This window comes from Agelaius phoeniceus, chromosome 14, assembly GCF_051311805.1.
Source record: "Agelaius phoeniceus isolate bAgePho1 chromosome 14, bAgePho1.hap1, whole genome shotgun sequence".
NCBI classification, from domain to species: domain Eukaryota; kingdom Metazoa; phylum Chordata; class Aves; order Passeriformes; family Icteridae; genus Agelaius; species Agelaius phoeniceus.
In genome coordinates, this window is record NC_135278.1 from 6,129,326 (window position 1) to 6,143,929 (window position 14,604).

The 14,604-nt window shown below is 46.1% G+C and overlaps 1 protein-coding gene across 3 annotated transcripts in view; it reads left to right on the forward strand.

Moving 5' to 3' along the window:
- Window positions 1-5,655, forward strand: part of HTR2C (5-hydroxytryptamine receptor 2C) — a 218,306-nt gene extending 212,651 nt beyond the window's left edge. For all 3 annotated transcript variants that reach the window (XM_077186141.1, XM_077186139.1, XM_077186140.1), the window contains one exon: window positions 1,905-5,655. In XM_077186141.1, the coding sequence (XP_077042256.1) occupies window positions 1,905-2,737 (833 nt within the window). In that variant the 3' untranslated portion in view covers window positions 2,738-5,655. The remainder of the gene's footprint in view (window positions 1-1,904) is intronic.
- The last annotated feature ends 8,949 nt before the right edge of the window (window positions 5,656-14,604 follow it).

Consider the following 14,604-nt stretch of genomic DNA (forward strand, 5'->3'; position numbering starts at 1 on the left):
TAGCTTTTTGAACCTGTGATGTTCACAGCAACTCCAAAAAATCAATTCAGACACAACAGTGGTCTCAGTGTTGTTATTTCTTGGGTAGAGGAGCTCAAGGAGGGCATGGCCACAGCACACAGACCACTGAGGAGTGGTGCTCCATGGCAGCCAGTGCCCAGAGGGGAGCACAGGATTCACTCTGTTGCTCTCTAGCTGCTCGCATGTGCATCGGCTTTCTTGTTTCTTTAAAAGGGCAAAAAAGAACTTAATGAGAAATAAAGAGAGATAATCAAAAGCATAGAATCAGTTTGGCATGAGGAGAGAGAGTGAATAGAATAGCATTCTTCAGCTCCAAAAGAGATGTCAGACAGGAAAGATGATAACAGGTCTATAAAATCATTAAGAAGGTGGAAAAGGTGACCAGATAGTGATTATTCACTGTTTCTCACAGTACACATCCTGAGGGGAGTCAAAGGAAATTATCAGACAGCAAATTTAAATGAGCAAGAAACACTTGGTTCAGATGAAAACCAGAGAGATTGTGGAACTGAATGCCACTGAGTATTGTGGAGTTAGAAATGAAGGATTCATAAGATATATCATGAAGATAAATCTCTCAGAGGTTATTTTAAAAATCAGATCTGGATGCAAATTCTTGCTTTGGAATTTTCTAAGGTATAATGCTTACAGCTGCCCCATTTTGTACCTATTTTGTACCATGGCCCTAAACTTCTGGTACTCACCAAAGACACGAGACAGGACTAGATGAACCCATGATGCTTTAACTAGGTCTGGCCCACTGCATGTTTTCCTGTGCACAGGGGTTGTGGCATTCCAAAATATATTGTTGCTTCTGGAAGGTTTTGGGTCTGTCCTGATGTGGGACTGAGCTTCACAGATCAAGGGATGAAGTTTGGATCTCAGTACACATGAAAAATATTTGAGTGACATCTTGCAGAGACCACTTTTTGTTTGCACTGAGATTGTGCACAACTCTCCTGAGACCCAGAACTTTGCTTCCATGTGTATGTGATGCCATGGCAAAAGTGGCTATTTTTCTGTCAGGGTTATTTTAATTACTGTAAGAATCTTGCTCTTGAATCTTCATAGCTGTAGTGCTTTCATATTTTGAAAATTTTTCTCTTTAAAATTTGCTCCTTTCTACCCTATGACAGTGATTTCAGCTACCCCCCTCAAACTGGTGGGTATGGAGTGGTCAGCTGGAACACAGCAGAGTGATGACTGCCTTTCCTACACCCACAAATTCCAATTAATGCTAGAAAAGTAGGAGTTAGGCTGCATTCACTGAGTCAGCTGTGGAGCACAGCAAAGCTGCTGCTGTTCCTGGAGGAGGGTGTCCTGCCCTGGAGCTGTGCTCCCAGGAGTGTTGTTGGATGTTTTCCCTTTCACCTGGAATCAGTAACTGTGACCGTGTTCACAGGGGTCCAACGATGGGGGAAGAGACGAGGATCTGACTCCATGTTTCAGAAGGCTGATTTATTATTTTATGATATATATTATATTAAAACTATACTAAAAGAATAGAAGAAAGGATTTAATCAGAAGGCTAGCTAAGAATAGAAAAAGAAAGAATGATAACAAAGGCTTGTGTCTGAGCCAGCTGACTGTGATTGGCCATTAGTTAGAAACAACCACATGAGACCAATCCCAGATGCACCTGTTGCATTCCACAGCAGCAGATAACCATTGGTTATATTTTGTTCCTGAGGCCTCTCAGCTTCTCAGGAGGAAAAATCCTAAGGAAAGGATTTTTCATAAAAGATGTCTGTGACACGGTAACTTCTCTTCCAAGCAGCTTTAGGCAGTGGGCTGAATGTGTGCAGGACCTGCATTGTCTCTGCCGCCTCTTTGGAGCCCTGTCTCCAAAGGTAACAGTCTCCTTTCTGGTTTCATTTTCCTAGGGATATCCATGCCTATTCCAGTCATTGGTTTGCAGGATGACTCCCGGGTGTTTGTAAACGGGACCTGCGTCCTGAACGACGAGAACTTCGTCCTCATCGGATCCTTCATGGCTTTCTTCATCCCCCTCATCATCATGGTGATCACGTATTGCCTGACTGTCCAGGTGCTGCAGAGACAGGCCACGGTGTTCATGTGTGGAGAGGTGCCCAAGCAGAGGAGGAGCAGTGTGAACTGCCTCAAGAAGGAAAACAACACAGAGAACATTTCAATGCTTCACAATCACGAGGGGGCCTCCCACTTGAACTCCCCTGTCAATAAGGAGGCGGTGCTGTTTCGGAAAGGAACGATGCAGTCCATCAACAACGAGCGAAGAGCCTCCAAGGTCCTGGGCATCGTCTTCTTTCTGTTCCTCATCATGTGGTGCCCGTTTTTCATCACTAATGTCATGTCTGTCCTTTGCAAGGAAGCCTGTGACAAAGACCTGTTGAGTGAGCTCCTGGATGTGTTTGTTTGGGTGGGGTACGTGTGCTCCGGGGTCAATCCCCTGGTGTACACCCTCTTCAACAAAACCTACCGCAGGGCTTTCTCCAACTACATCCGCTGCCAGTACAGGCCTGGCAAAAAGTCAGCCCTGAGGCAGAACCAGTGTCTGAACGTGGCCTCAACAGCTTTGTATGGGAAAGACCTGACTTTAACCAGTTATAGAAATGGCAACGAGTTCAATAGCATGGAACTGGATGAAGCTGAGGAGGGCCTTGAGATGCAACCAGGGACTTCAGAGCTCTCCATAAACAGCTGTAATGTTGTAAGTGAACGAGTGAGCTGTGTGTAAAAGTGACTCTCACAGACCTTTGCTACAGGTATCTGTAGCCAAAATATATTGTGTAAAAATGTAAGTGTTGGTCAAAGGACTATGTAAATATTGCATTCTGAACAAAGCTTTCATTTTTTTTAAAGAGAAAAAAGAATTGTCTTTCCAGTCCAGTACTTAAAATAATATATATTAATATACTGCAGTGAAGTTTAAGGTTCTATATTTACTGTTAATACTAGATCAGAACTATTAGTTACTTTGCATATGTCATGGACAAAATGTTTGAATTCTTCTTCCAGTGCATGAACAAAAATGCTGAATATTTATCTCAGGTGGAATTTGCTGGAGTCCAGAATGGCACGTTAATAGTTATATATCAAATACATGCTATTAGACTTGGTCAGTATAACTTTCTTTTTCAAGTTGACAGTAAATATATACTTTAAATCCTCACCCCTATTTGTGCCGTGTAAAGACTTTACAGAAATCTGGCAGAGAGACATCTCAACAGCGTCATGGTCGTGCAGGCACCTGGCCAGATATGTCCTGTTATGTGTAGTGGCTTCTGCCATACTGGGTCAATCTTGCACTTCAAGGGACCTTTGTTAGATTCTGGCTCCCTCTCCAATCCTGCTGTTTTCTTTCTGTCCCTCAGGAGGCTCTGGCTCCCCTAAGAAAGGCAGGGAATGTGGTTTTGCAGTCCTGGCTGGGATCACTTGGGCTGGAGAAGAAGTGTGAGAAGCAGAGTGATGCCCAGTTATCTAGTTCAAACATCCAGTAAATGGAAGGCCTAGGATTCATTAAAAGCCCTCCTCTGGTCTTGCAGATAACATCAGCTCTGGGGTGGAGCAGGCTGTGTGGCCAGCTCTGCCTTCACAGATTGATGGAGGACCAGGGGCTTTGGCCTGTCTGAAGAAGAGCGCTCTGGCTTTGGAAGAGCCCAAATCTCTGCTCTTCTCACTCCTCACATCTAGATATTCTTTAGCTGGTTTGGCATTTGCTTTTATTTTGCAGCCCAGTGCTGGTGACAGAACAGTGCTTTGGGCACAGAGCAGAAGGTTCTCTGTGTGTGGTGCTGTCAGGGTCAGGCTGTGAGCAGCAGGAGGTGCCTGCCTGGGGAGAGCTGGAGAGAGGAGTAAGAGAGGGTCCCTGCTCTTGTCTCAGGAGGGGCTGGGCAGAGCTGAACAGAGCATGTGACTGGAGTCATTTGCTGGTGACACTGTTCTAAAGCAAATGGTGACCAGGGACAGCAGGGAAGCAGACCTGGAGCTGGTCTGCATGGAGTATGAATCTGGAGTAACTTTAAAATTTGATTTATTCCATTTTGCTCCCAAAGTAAATTAGAGTATATCATATTAACACCACTTACATCTTTAATGAAAGCATCCACATTGGGATTGAATGTATTTTAAGTAATCTGCTTTTAATACACACCATGTATAATTTGAATTAATTTTCCTCTGCATTCCTATGTACACAAACCCTCTAAGGCACTGTGTCTTTCTGGCACTGTGCCTCTGGGGTGATGCCTCTCATGCAGATTTCCTTATGTGGAGTATTGTCTAATGCCAGATATCACCCATAAGGTTTTTATATCTTCATTAACTACTACACAGATGCTGCAGTGCCCATCTAACATGGATTCATTTAGCATCACTGACAGCCTCTGGCTAAGATAATTGTCAGAACACAGAAGCTTGCACTAGGCATGGATAAATCACATTTTATTTACATGAGTTGCTTGTACTCTCAGCTTCCTGTGTTCTTTCCATTAAAACTAACTTGTAGAAAAACTGGAAATTTCTGCCAGTGCTTGAGGTGCTGTTGCATGGCTGGGTGCAGCTACAACCTTGCTGAGGCCACTACTAAAACACAACATTTGGGTTGTATCTGCTGCTGGGTTGATCCCAGAACGATGCACTGAAGCTGATCATCCTCTCTCCCTCATCCCCTCCTGGGATAAATCCATAGTACTTCCCTGCAGGCAGATGAGGTATCCCAGTGCAGAGTGCAGCTCACTGCTTGCAGAAGGCAGCAGAGCTGCTCCATGTGCCAGCCTGAAGATACCACCATGGGCTTGAATACTTGGGAATCCACTTGCCTCTCCAAAAAGGTCAAGTAATCAGCAGGAAAACCACTGGCCAGAGACACAGTTGCACCTTCAGCAACTGCCCTTTACCCTGAGTCAGATTTTATTATCTCGAAAAGTACAGAAAAATCAGAAAAATCATAGTACATTTTAATTTTTTTTCCCCTTTGGGTGAATGTATAGCACATCTCTTCCAAACATGTATATGTGTGTGTGTATATATATATACACATGTGTGAGTTTGTACTTATATATATATATATACACATATATATATATCTTTCAGAACCAACCACAGACTTTGAAAGCATTTAGCAATAAGTTGAATTACAGTAGCTTCTAGCACATGTGTAAGTTGTGTGAATAGCTCATTTTCCAGCTGGAGCTCAGTGTAAGTGTTCACACAGGCATTGTCTTCGCATGGGAGCCTTCATGTCTCACCCTTGCCAGTTCTGTTGTATGGGCAAAAAGGGAACCTGCTATATTTGGATGTAAATAATCAGAATTGAACAAATTTTCAGAATTTTTATAAGTGTTTTTAAAAAAAATTCAGCGCCAGAACTGTAAATATGCTAACCTCAGCTGGACCTGTTCTGATGTCCATCTCTTGTCTGGATGAAGAGCCAAGGGGACTGACTGCCTTACAGCGCCTGCGTTCCTCCCAGCCAGCAGGGGAGAACATTTCTCTGGATGGTTAAAAACTGTCACCTACCCAACTTTCTTTGGGTCATTCACATCAGGGTTTTGTGATGCTGCTATTAATTTATTAAAGAAAGTTTGTTGGTTTAATCATTCTTCATTATTTTTTTTTTTCATGATCTATCAGAAAATAAATAAGTGAACATGCCCTCTCTTTCTTTCATCTGTCCCCAGTTAAAATATGTCCTGATCATAAAACCAAACCAACAACAAAAAAGGAGGATAAGGACTTGTACTTGAAGAATTGCCCACAGCTGCTTAATCACAGGAATTAGTGTCAGCAGATGTCCCAACACTCCCAACCCCAAAACTTGTTAAATGTGAAAGCAGTGATAGACTATTCTCCCTCTTCAAATTGCTCCCTTTCAGGAACAACTGTTAAAATTTACAATTTTTTTAACTATGTGAATTTGAAGAACTGATTAAATTTTCTGAAACTTAACCAAAGTCAGGTTGTTCCCACAGCTCCTTTGCTTCTCCTGAGATGTAACCATTAACTGTGGTGGTGCCTCCAGAAGCCCTGCCTGGGGCTGTCTTGTGGAAACACCTTCTGGAAGCTTTGTGTGAGTCCTCAAATCCCTGCTCAGGTATGGTTTTGTCTTACAAATAGTGTCTGTGGCAGTGTTTTGCTTTGATTTGGACTGAAGAAGTGAAGATAGTTCCTTGGAAATGGTTGGAGGCTGAGATGTGCTGGCGGCTTTGTTTCCCAAACCAGATGGAGCTGTGCAGGCAGGCTGCCCATGGACAGCACACACGCAGGGGCTGTGCCCCAGCCAACACACCCACCCCCTTGGAACTGGGCAAACTGCTCTGGGGACAGCCCTGGCCAGAGCTGGCATCTTCCTGAGCTCCAGGGGCTTGCTGTTTTCCCTGGCCAGGGTCAGAAGCAAGGCTGGCTGTGGTGTTCAGGCACAAACCCTGTGGCTGGGCAGCCTGGTTTCCAGACCTGAGCTGCTCATCTGTTCCATGCTGTCCCACACAGCCAGGTCTGGGGTGCAGCCTCCGTGGGATCAGCTGTGGTGGCTTTGGGGACCTGTCTGTGCCTCACAGTGCTTTGAGGAGAAGAACAGCTCCTCCCATCCTGTGCTTGCTGAAGAAAAGAGCAGCTACCCAGAGGCTGTGACATTTGGAGGTGACGAGGTTCAGAGCCCGTGCTGAGGAGTCCTAAGGCATCCCACCTCTGCACAGCTCTTTATTGTCTGAAGAACTGTGAGTCTTCAATAGTTTTCATCTGAGTGATAATTCAGAGATGTAAATGTGAGGTGATGTGTGAGTAAGCACTGTGAACAGTGTGGTTCTTGCTGTTTTCTCTGCAGAGACGCTCATGTCAATGTTTTGAGCCTTTCTTCTGGACAGCCCTGTGAAGAGTTTCATCACTGGTGTGGAGGGTGCCTGGTGCTCTTCCCAGTCACCATCCAAGGTGTTGGAGCCATGAGGGCCCTGGAGAGACACAAATTCCAAAGGAGAAACATCTTTCAAGGAAGAAAAGCAAACCACAATCAGCCCTTCAGAAACACCATTTCACTTTGAGCTGCTGAAGGGTGTGTGATGCTGTGGCAGACAAATTGTGCATTCCAAAAGCAGAGCCCATCATGTGATAAAGGAGCAGATGTCTCTTGGATGGCTTTCCTCCCTGTGTCACAGCATCATTAGGACAGCTACATGCCAGCAACTGCACTTGGCTTTGTCTCCATTTCAGGGGCGGAGAAGGCATCAGAGGCTTTTTCCTAGGAAAAGGCACACAAAAGAGCACCAAGCCTTGTGCAGGTGAAGCAGAAGGACAGAGCTAGACAGATGTGTGCACACATCCCAGAGACCCCAGAGAGCCACAGATGTCATCACACTTTATTCTTCCCTCGAAAAAATGGGAGTATCTGAAAAGCTGGGGAGGAAGCCTATAATGGGGAGATCAAATATACCTGCTGGTGTGATTGTCACATGGGGGCTGTTCCAGTGATAATGCAGTTTGTGGGGGTACATGTATCCAAAAGAATGCTTTTGTTTTTTTCATTTTTAACTATGAAGTTATTATCTGTTTTGTCTCTCCCCTGTTTTTATGTTAGTCTCAGGTCTTCTGCTTGTTTGCTTTTGCACACACTGAAACCTGTGCCCTGAAGCTGTCAGAAAACATCCATGGGCTGTGCCATTCCCTCTCAGCTCTGCAGGGATGCTGCAACCCCACAACATCATGGAGATGGAGAAGCTTCAGGTGAGGGATTTTAGATCTGTACACTACAGACAATCAATGCAACAAGGCACACACTCCTGATTAAAGAACCACACCAGAACATCTTTAATGAAATCAAGTGCATGAGCTACACACTGAAAAAATTTGCTTAAGACTGTCCTAAATGCCAGGTTGTGCTGACAGCAGGAGGGTGTGTGGGTACAGTGCAGGGAGTGTGGCAGCAGCAGGGTTTCTGCTCTGGGCAGATCTCCCACATGGTCCCTCCAGGAGGGTTCTTGTCTCAGGAGCAGCACAGTGTGTCCCAAGCCCCCCAGGATTCACTCCACCCTTCCCAACCACACAAAAGGATGCACGAGCCCATGGGGGCCACAGCTCCCAGGGTCTGTGCAGGGGCCTGGCAAGTGGGGAACTGTCTACTGGTGACAAGGGCCAAGTAACTCTGGTGGCTCTAGGGTGGTGACAACAAGAGAATTGTACAGACTGCTCACAGCAGGCAGTGGGTGGCAAATTATTGAGGAAAATCAACACTCTGGAGCAATCCTTCCTCTGTATTGCATCTCATTAATATTGTCTTATGTTCTGCTTCCCCAAAAACCAAAGATCTCCTAGCAGATAAATGCAATTTCCCCAGCAGTTTCCTGGGACAATGGTAGCTGCTTTGTGACTTTAGTTGGTACCAACACTTAGGTGACTTGAAAAATGAATCATGCAGCACCACACAGGGGCATGTTGAATCCACTGTTCTGAATTTTCCTGTGCTTGAATTGTATAAATTGGATAAATTAATGTTTAATTAAAATATAGCCATATTATTTAACATATATTTTTAATAGGATCTAATTATGGCATTTTGAGTGATTTAAATCACATTTTGGATACACAAAAAAAAATAAATCTGAAAACTAGTGCCTGTAAGATCACTGCCTGGTTTTATTTTTCAAAATTTAGAGCAGCTTTACATCTGTGTGTGCTACTTATGTTGGTGTCTCCTCCTGCAGAAGGACAGGTGGGAGCCAGTGATGGATGCTCATCAAAGACACTGAAGATTTTAATCAGGGTCCTTTTCCCTGACTGACAGCTAGAACAGCCCTTCTGTGACACTTGGGAGGAGGATTTCAGTGCCTCTCCTGTGGACCTTTCCCAAACATCATGACACTGCCCAAAGCAACAGGTAAGAGCAATTGCCCAGCAGAGATCTCAGGGGTGTTGGGCGTTCCTGCCCTGCAGGCACCAGTGGTTTCATATCCCTCAATGTCTCCATGGGTCACAGTGACTCTCCTGTGAAGCCATGGCAAGGTCTGGCCCCCTCAGCTAAGTGCTCCCCACCTTTTCTTTTTGCAGCACAGCTGATGCCTTGTGAAAGCTGACCTAGAACAGAGACTAGGCAGAACTGAAGAATAAAGTAGGGATTTATTAAAAGGCCTCAATGGATCCACCTTGGGCAGTGCAAGAGCCCAGCCAGGGCTATACCCAAGATGAACCAAAATGGTCACAAAATGCACAACCGCTCACGGAGTCTCTCACTTTTATAAGTTTTGGTCCATTTGCATATTGGAGTTAATTGTCCAATTACAGCTTTAGGTTATGAATTAAGAAGACCTTCTTAGTTTTCTCTCTTCATTCCACATTGTTTGTGCTCTTGGGCCTGAGATTTGGATCATTTGTCCTTGGTCCCCAGCTGGAGCAGGAGTTGTTTTGTCTCCCTGCTCTGTGCAGAGAGCTCACCATCCCCTAATATGAAGCTCAGACCCACACACTAAAGCAGTATAGAATCTGAAAAATATAATAGCTAAACCCTGAGGCATCAAGGGTGGAGCAAGGCTGGAGCCACAAGGCTGGAGCATGGGTGGGACAACCCTCAAGTGAGTGTTTGCCCTCTCTCGTACCTCCTCTGGGTGTTCTGAGGAGAAAGCTGCCCTGATCCTGCCCAGGCTGTGCCATGCTGGCCTTTAGCAAAGTGCAGGGATGAGCTCTGACTGTGCAGCACACCAGGGGCAGGACTTGTGGATTTCCTTTAACCTTTGGGGGTAAATGAACATGGTTCCCTGTTGGTCTGTAGGCAGTTGTTATGTTTGTTTAGAGAATAGGTGGGACTCTGTGTTGGGCCTGAGCAGCAGCCCTGGGGGTAGGCCCGGTGTGGCCTCTTAGGAGAGGAGAGCAGAAACCTTGGCTTTTTCCTCCTAGCAGCCAAAGATGGGTGGAAGAAGCTCTCCATCAGGAGATAAGGGGAAAGAGAGGAGCTATTTAGGCTAGAGGAAGGCATTGATATACAGAAAGGACGGAAATAAAGTAGGAATTAGAAGCAGGCTTCCAACAAGTGTTATATTCCCATTGGGGCTGCATTTCCTGGTGAGGCACAGTAACAGGAACTGAAATGCTTATGGAGGGCTCAGTTCTTGCATTCACACAGGGATTTATCCCACAGGCACAGCAGGAGGGCCCAGGTCAGCCCATTTGTCCTCATCCTGTGGTTTGGCAGAGCTCAGGCACCAAGCCAGCCATCTGCACAGCAGCACCGCCCCAGAGACACCTCCCAGAGTGTGGGAGGAACAAACATCCCAAAGAGAGAACACTATTTTTGGGCTATGGCCCTTCCAAGTCCTAGCAAAGACACGAAAAATGCTCCAATTTTGGAGGAAGGCAGGAGAGGCCGTGCCAAGTCAGTGCAACTCCCACATGCAGGACAGCATGAAGTCAAGGCATGGCAAAGGCTGAATGTTCCCAGCCCTGGGCCAGCCCCAAGTTCTAAGGAGCAATATTTCATTTGCATTCTCCGAAGCATCCAGAATCAACCAGCTTGGCTAGACCAAGCCTGGCTGCATGCAGTCACAGAAGTGTGGTTTGTTTTATACAACAGCATTTCCATGGACATTCGGTGTTGCTGGAGTCTGCTCAGGAGAGCAGCAGCATTGAGGTAATGTCCTTTTGGGCTGCCTTCAGCTGCTGTGCTTGAGCAAACACTGCTGAGAAACTCTCAGGGCTGAGCCTGCTTTATGCCTGCACTGCCTGGCTTTTTAAAAACACTTTTCTTTGTTGCTGTAGCCAGGAACTCCATGGTTTTTCTTCAGTGAAGTAAATTGTGCTGTTGGCCTTTTAAGCTCTCTGTTGTTAAAAGTGAACTTTGCTGAACCTGGCAGGCAACAATTGTTTTCTCAGCATGAGTGTTTCTAAACAAATTGGCATCATGGGTACAAAATTCTGGGCAGCTACCAGCCAAGATCAATTTGAGAGTCCCAAAGGTTGGGACATATTTCCATTTCAACAGGTAAGAGCTGGAACATCATCAGATAAAAGGCAAGGACTATTCTCTTCTGGGCTTCATGCATCAGGTGGGGACCTCTTGGTGTCACCATGACTCTCCCAGGCTTCCCTGGGCAGCCCTGGCTCTGCAGTCAGACCCTGTGGGGGTACAAAGGATGTTTGGGTACCTAGAGACAGGATGGGATCCTGTGTCTGCTCTGTTTCCTTCTCTTGTGTAAATTTTCTGTAACCATGTCATGTTACAGTCACCTACATGTTAGATCACTGCCTGGTTGCATTTGTGAACGTTCAGAGCAGCTTCACATCTGTGTGTGCTGCTGCAGTTTGTGTCTCCTGCAGGACAGCTGTTGCTCTGAGTGGTTTCACATGCTGTTGGCATCTGCTTGCTGTCACCTGTGTGCCATGGCCAGGCAGGGAGGGTGCTTGGGGGGGTGACATGGCCAAGAGCAGCCTTGGAAGGAGGCTCTAACCCCTAGGGATATCAGGCTCTGCATGTCTGTTTGCTATGCATGTTTTCACCATTACTGCATCAATTCCAGCGAAGAGTGTTCTGCCACTCTTTGTTTGTTTTTAAATCACAATGATATCTAGATAACATTAAAGGAAGGTGTTCTCTGGTTCGTAAAAAAACCCCTAATATTAAGTACTTTTTTTTTTTTCCCCAAATGAAAATAACTCCCGGGACTCAGTGGTGCTTTGATGAGGTGTGACCTCCAAGCACACCAAAGGTGTGACATGCCTTTGTCACCTGCATTCACAGCTTCCCAGGCAAGGAAACAAAACCCATCCTTTGTGGATGATCGCTGGTGGCCGTGGCTCAAACCCCCTCACTGCAGCTGCAGGAGCCTTTCACACCTTCCATCAAAGGCAAGGCAGTGCAACCTCCTGTGGCATCTCAGAGAAGTCAGAGGTGCAGTGCAGGCTGTCCTTGCTGTCCCAGGTGAGTGCAGGCACTACTGGGGGCCACAGCAGCACTGCCACCGTGCTCATCCCTCCTCCCTGCCTAAAGAAGCACCCACACTCAGCCCTCCCTGGGCTGAGACCCACTTAAACAGTGAGATTATTTCCTGGGCAGACCCATCAAGAAAGGAAATATCAAAGCCACGGTTAGTATTTTAATTTTAATTTTTTTTTGTGTGATTTGTCTGATGGTGTGAGACTTGCTGAAATGGCATTTTATTTCCTGGATGTAGCAGTCCCGTGTTGTGTCTGGATGCAGATCCACACAGGAGGCAAGCAGCCCAGGATGGCAGCAGGGACGTGAATCCTCAATTTGGGGCTAAGCCTTGTGCTGTGTCATTTTTCAGCTGGTTGTTTTATCTCTCTGTGCTCTGGGAAGGGTATCTTGACACAGACAGTTTGCAGAGCCATTTCAGCTGTTCAGACAGCTCAGCCACAATATGTTGCCTCAAATTGTTCTGTCAAGCACATGCATCAGCTGTATTTGCTTGCTTTAAAGCTGTGAAAACCAGAGACCATCCTGAGAAAATTTAGCTTCTACATAGAAATAAAGAGGGTGACAATGCTCTCAAATGTACAAATGCCACACGAGGCAGTGAGCTGCAAACCTGCCATGGCCTGTGAAGCTCTTTAGATTTCAGATGAAATCATTAGCTGCTGCAGTCCCAAAGCCTTGGCAAGGAGAAGCTGCAGGCAGAAGGGCTGTGCTGTCCTTGCAAGGCGTCTGCAGTGGCTCAGGGGTGGCTGCTGAGATCCATGGGGGCTCAGGGGTGCAGGAGCTGCTGCCAGTGAGGCAGGGACACACAGCAGGGCACAGTCAGGGCAGTTTGGGCTGGTGGGACCTTTCTGTGGGTGCTCAGTGGCATGAGCATGGGGGAGGGCAGTGGCAGGGGCTGGTTTTGGCTGGCACATGCCCTGGGGGACCCAGATCTGGTCAGAGGAGCAGCACTGGGCCATGGGCACGAGGCACAAGGTGATGTTACCCCTCAGTCACACTAGAGCTGAAGGATGGAGCAAAGCTGTGACACTTCTCTGCTTCTCAGGACAGAAAGAACAAGACTCCTCTTCCTTATGGTGACAGAGACATTATCCCTTCTGGTTCATTTTCATGCACTAAATACCAAATTCTGGCGGCATGATGCTGCACCTGCTTTCCATGTCCTCTGCATCCAAGCACAGAGGCTGACACCCAGTGGCCATGGGATTTCTAGCACCTGTACAAGATGGAAAATTTCAGCAGAGATGCCTCAGCCGGTGAGATCCAGCATCCACCTTTTCATTCCTCGAGTGCAGGAGGAGTAAAGAGTTCCTGAGAGATCACAGAATGGGCCAGTCTGGAAGGAAACACTGGAGCTCACCTTGTTCAAACCCCTCTCATGCAGGGTCCCCAAGTGCTCTTTAGTCAGGATTGTGTCCAGACAGCTTTTGAGTATCTCCAGAGGGGGCTCCACAACCTCTCTGGGCAGCCTGTTCCAGTGCTCTGTCTCCTTCACAGTAAAGTTCCTCATGTTCAGGTGTCAATTCCTGTGTTCCTATGTCAGCCTTGCTTTGTGTCAAGTTAGAGTGGTTGAAACACTTGTACTGAGAGGCCACTCAGAAAAATTAAAAAATATGAGGATGGATATGAGGATACAGAATGTAAGTTGATTTTCAAATTATTCTCTTGCTGGCAGCTTGAAAATATACCTCAGTGAGAGAAGGGTGAATTTTGAGTTCAAAGACCTTGGTGTTCCTCTTCCCTGTTTTCCTACTTCCCAAAAGCAGCTAGAATATGACAGACTAAAAGGATTTTGCATTTCCCTGCAGCATGCACAGGATCGTGCTTTTGTATGTGTGACAAGTATTGACATTCTCTAGGGAGAAAAAAGCTGGGTAGGAAAAGTTGGGTTTATTCTTCAACAAATGGCTCTAAGACTTTATCAGTCAAAGACAGAAAGACTCTAAACTCATGGGTATGCAAAGACAAAGACATGTCTCACCAAACATGTGGAGCTTAGTTGGTAAAAATATGTGGAACCCAGATGAGCTGGGAACAATAAGAGCAGAGCATGCCAAAGGAGGGATTTTAAAAGTGCTTTACTAAAAATATTAATTATGAACTACAGCAAATGAATTAAAACACTCTCATGAGACAACTGTGTGAAAGAAATACTTTGGTGTAATTCTATAAACACAGGATAAAAAACCACTGCTGAAATTCTAGCGAGGTTCAGGATGTTAGGAAGGCGAGTGCCATCTATTAGAGCTGGATTTTGCAAATGCTGCAGATGTGACTCTGTGAGAAAGCAGGAGGGAGGTGTTAGCTGCTGCTGCAGTGAGGACCCTCTGCAGGGATGAGTCTGGGGAGCAGGGAGCCCTGCACTGGGGCCAAGCCCAGCTTTCCTCACCTAAATGCTCCTGTGAAGCTGCAGCATACAGATACCATAAGTAGATGTACTTAATTTATCACTCTGTTACTAGGCAGGTTTCTAGGCAGGCTTCAGCCTAACTTTTATATTCTGTGGTTACTGAAATAGCTCTGATCTTTTTTGGGGTGAGTTCTAGCTGTGGAGGTACAACAGCCTTTCCTTTGCTCTCTCCTACTTGCACCCATGCACTTTAATTCTTCTTCCCTTCTTACTTTGTTTTGGGTAAAACTGGACTAGAGGCTTTAGCCCAGTCTAAACCCATCCAGCAGGTTGGGGCTGC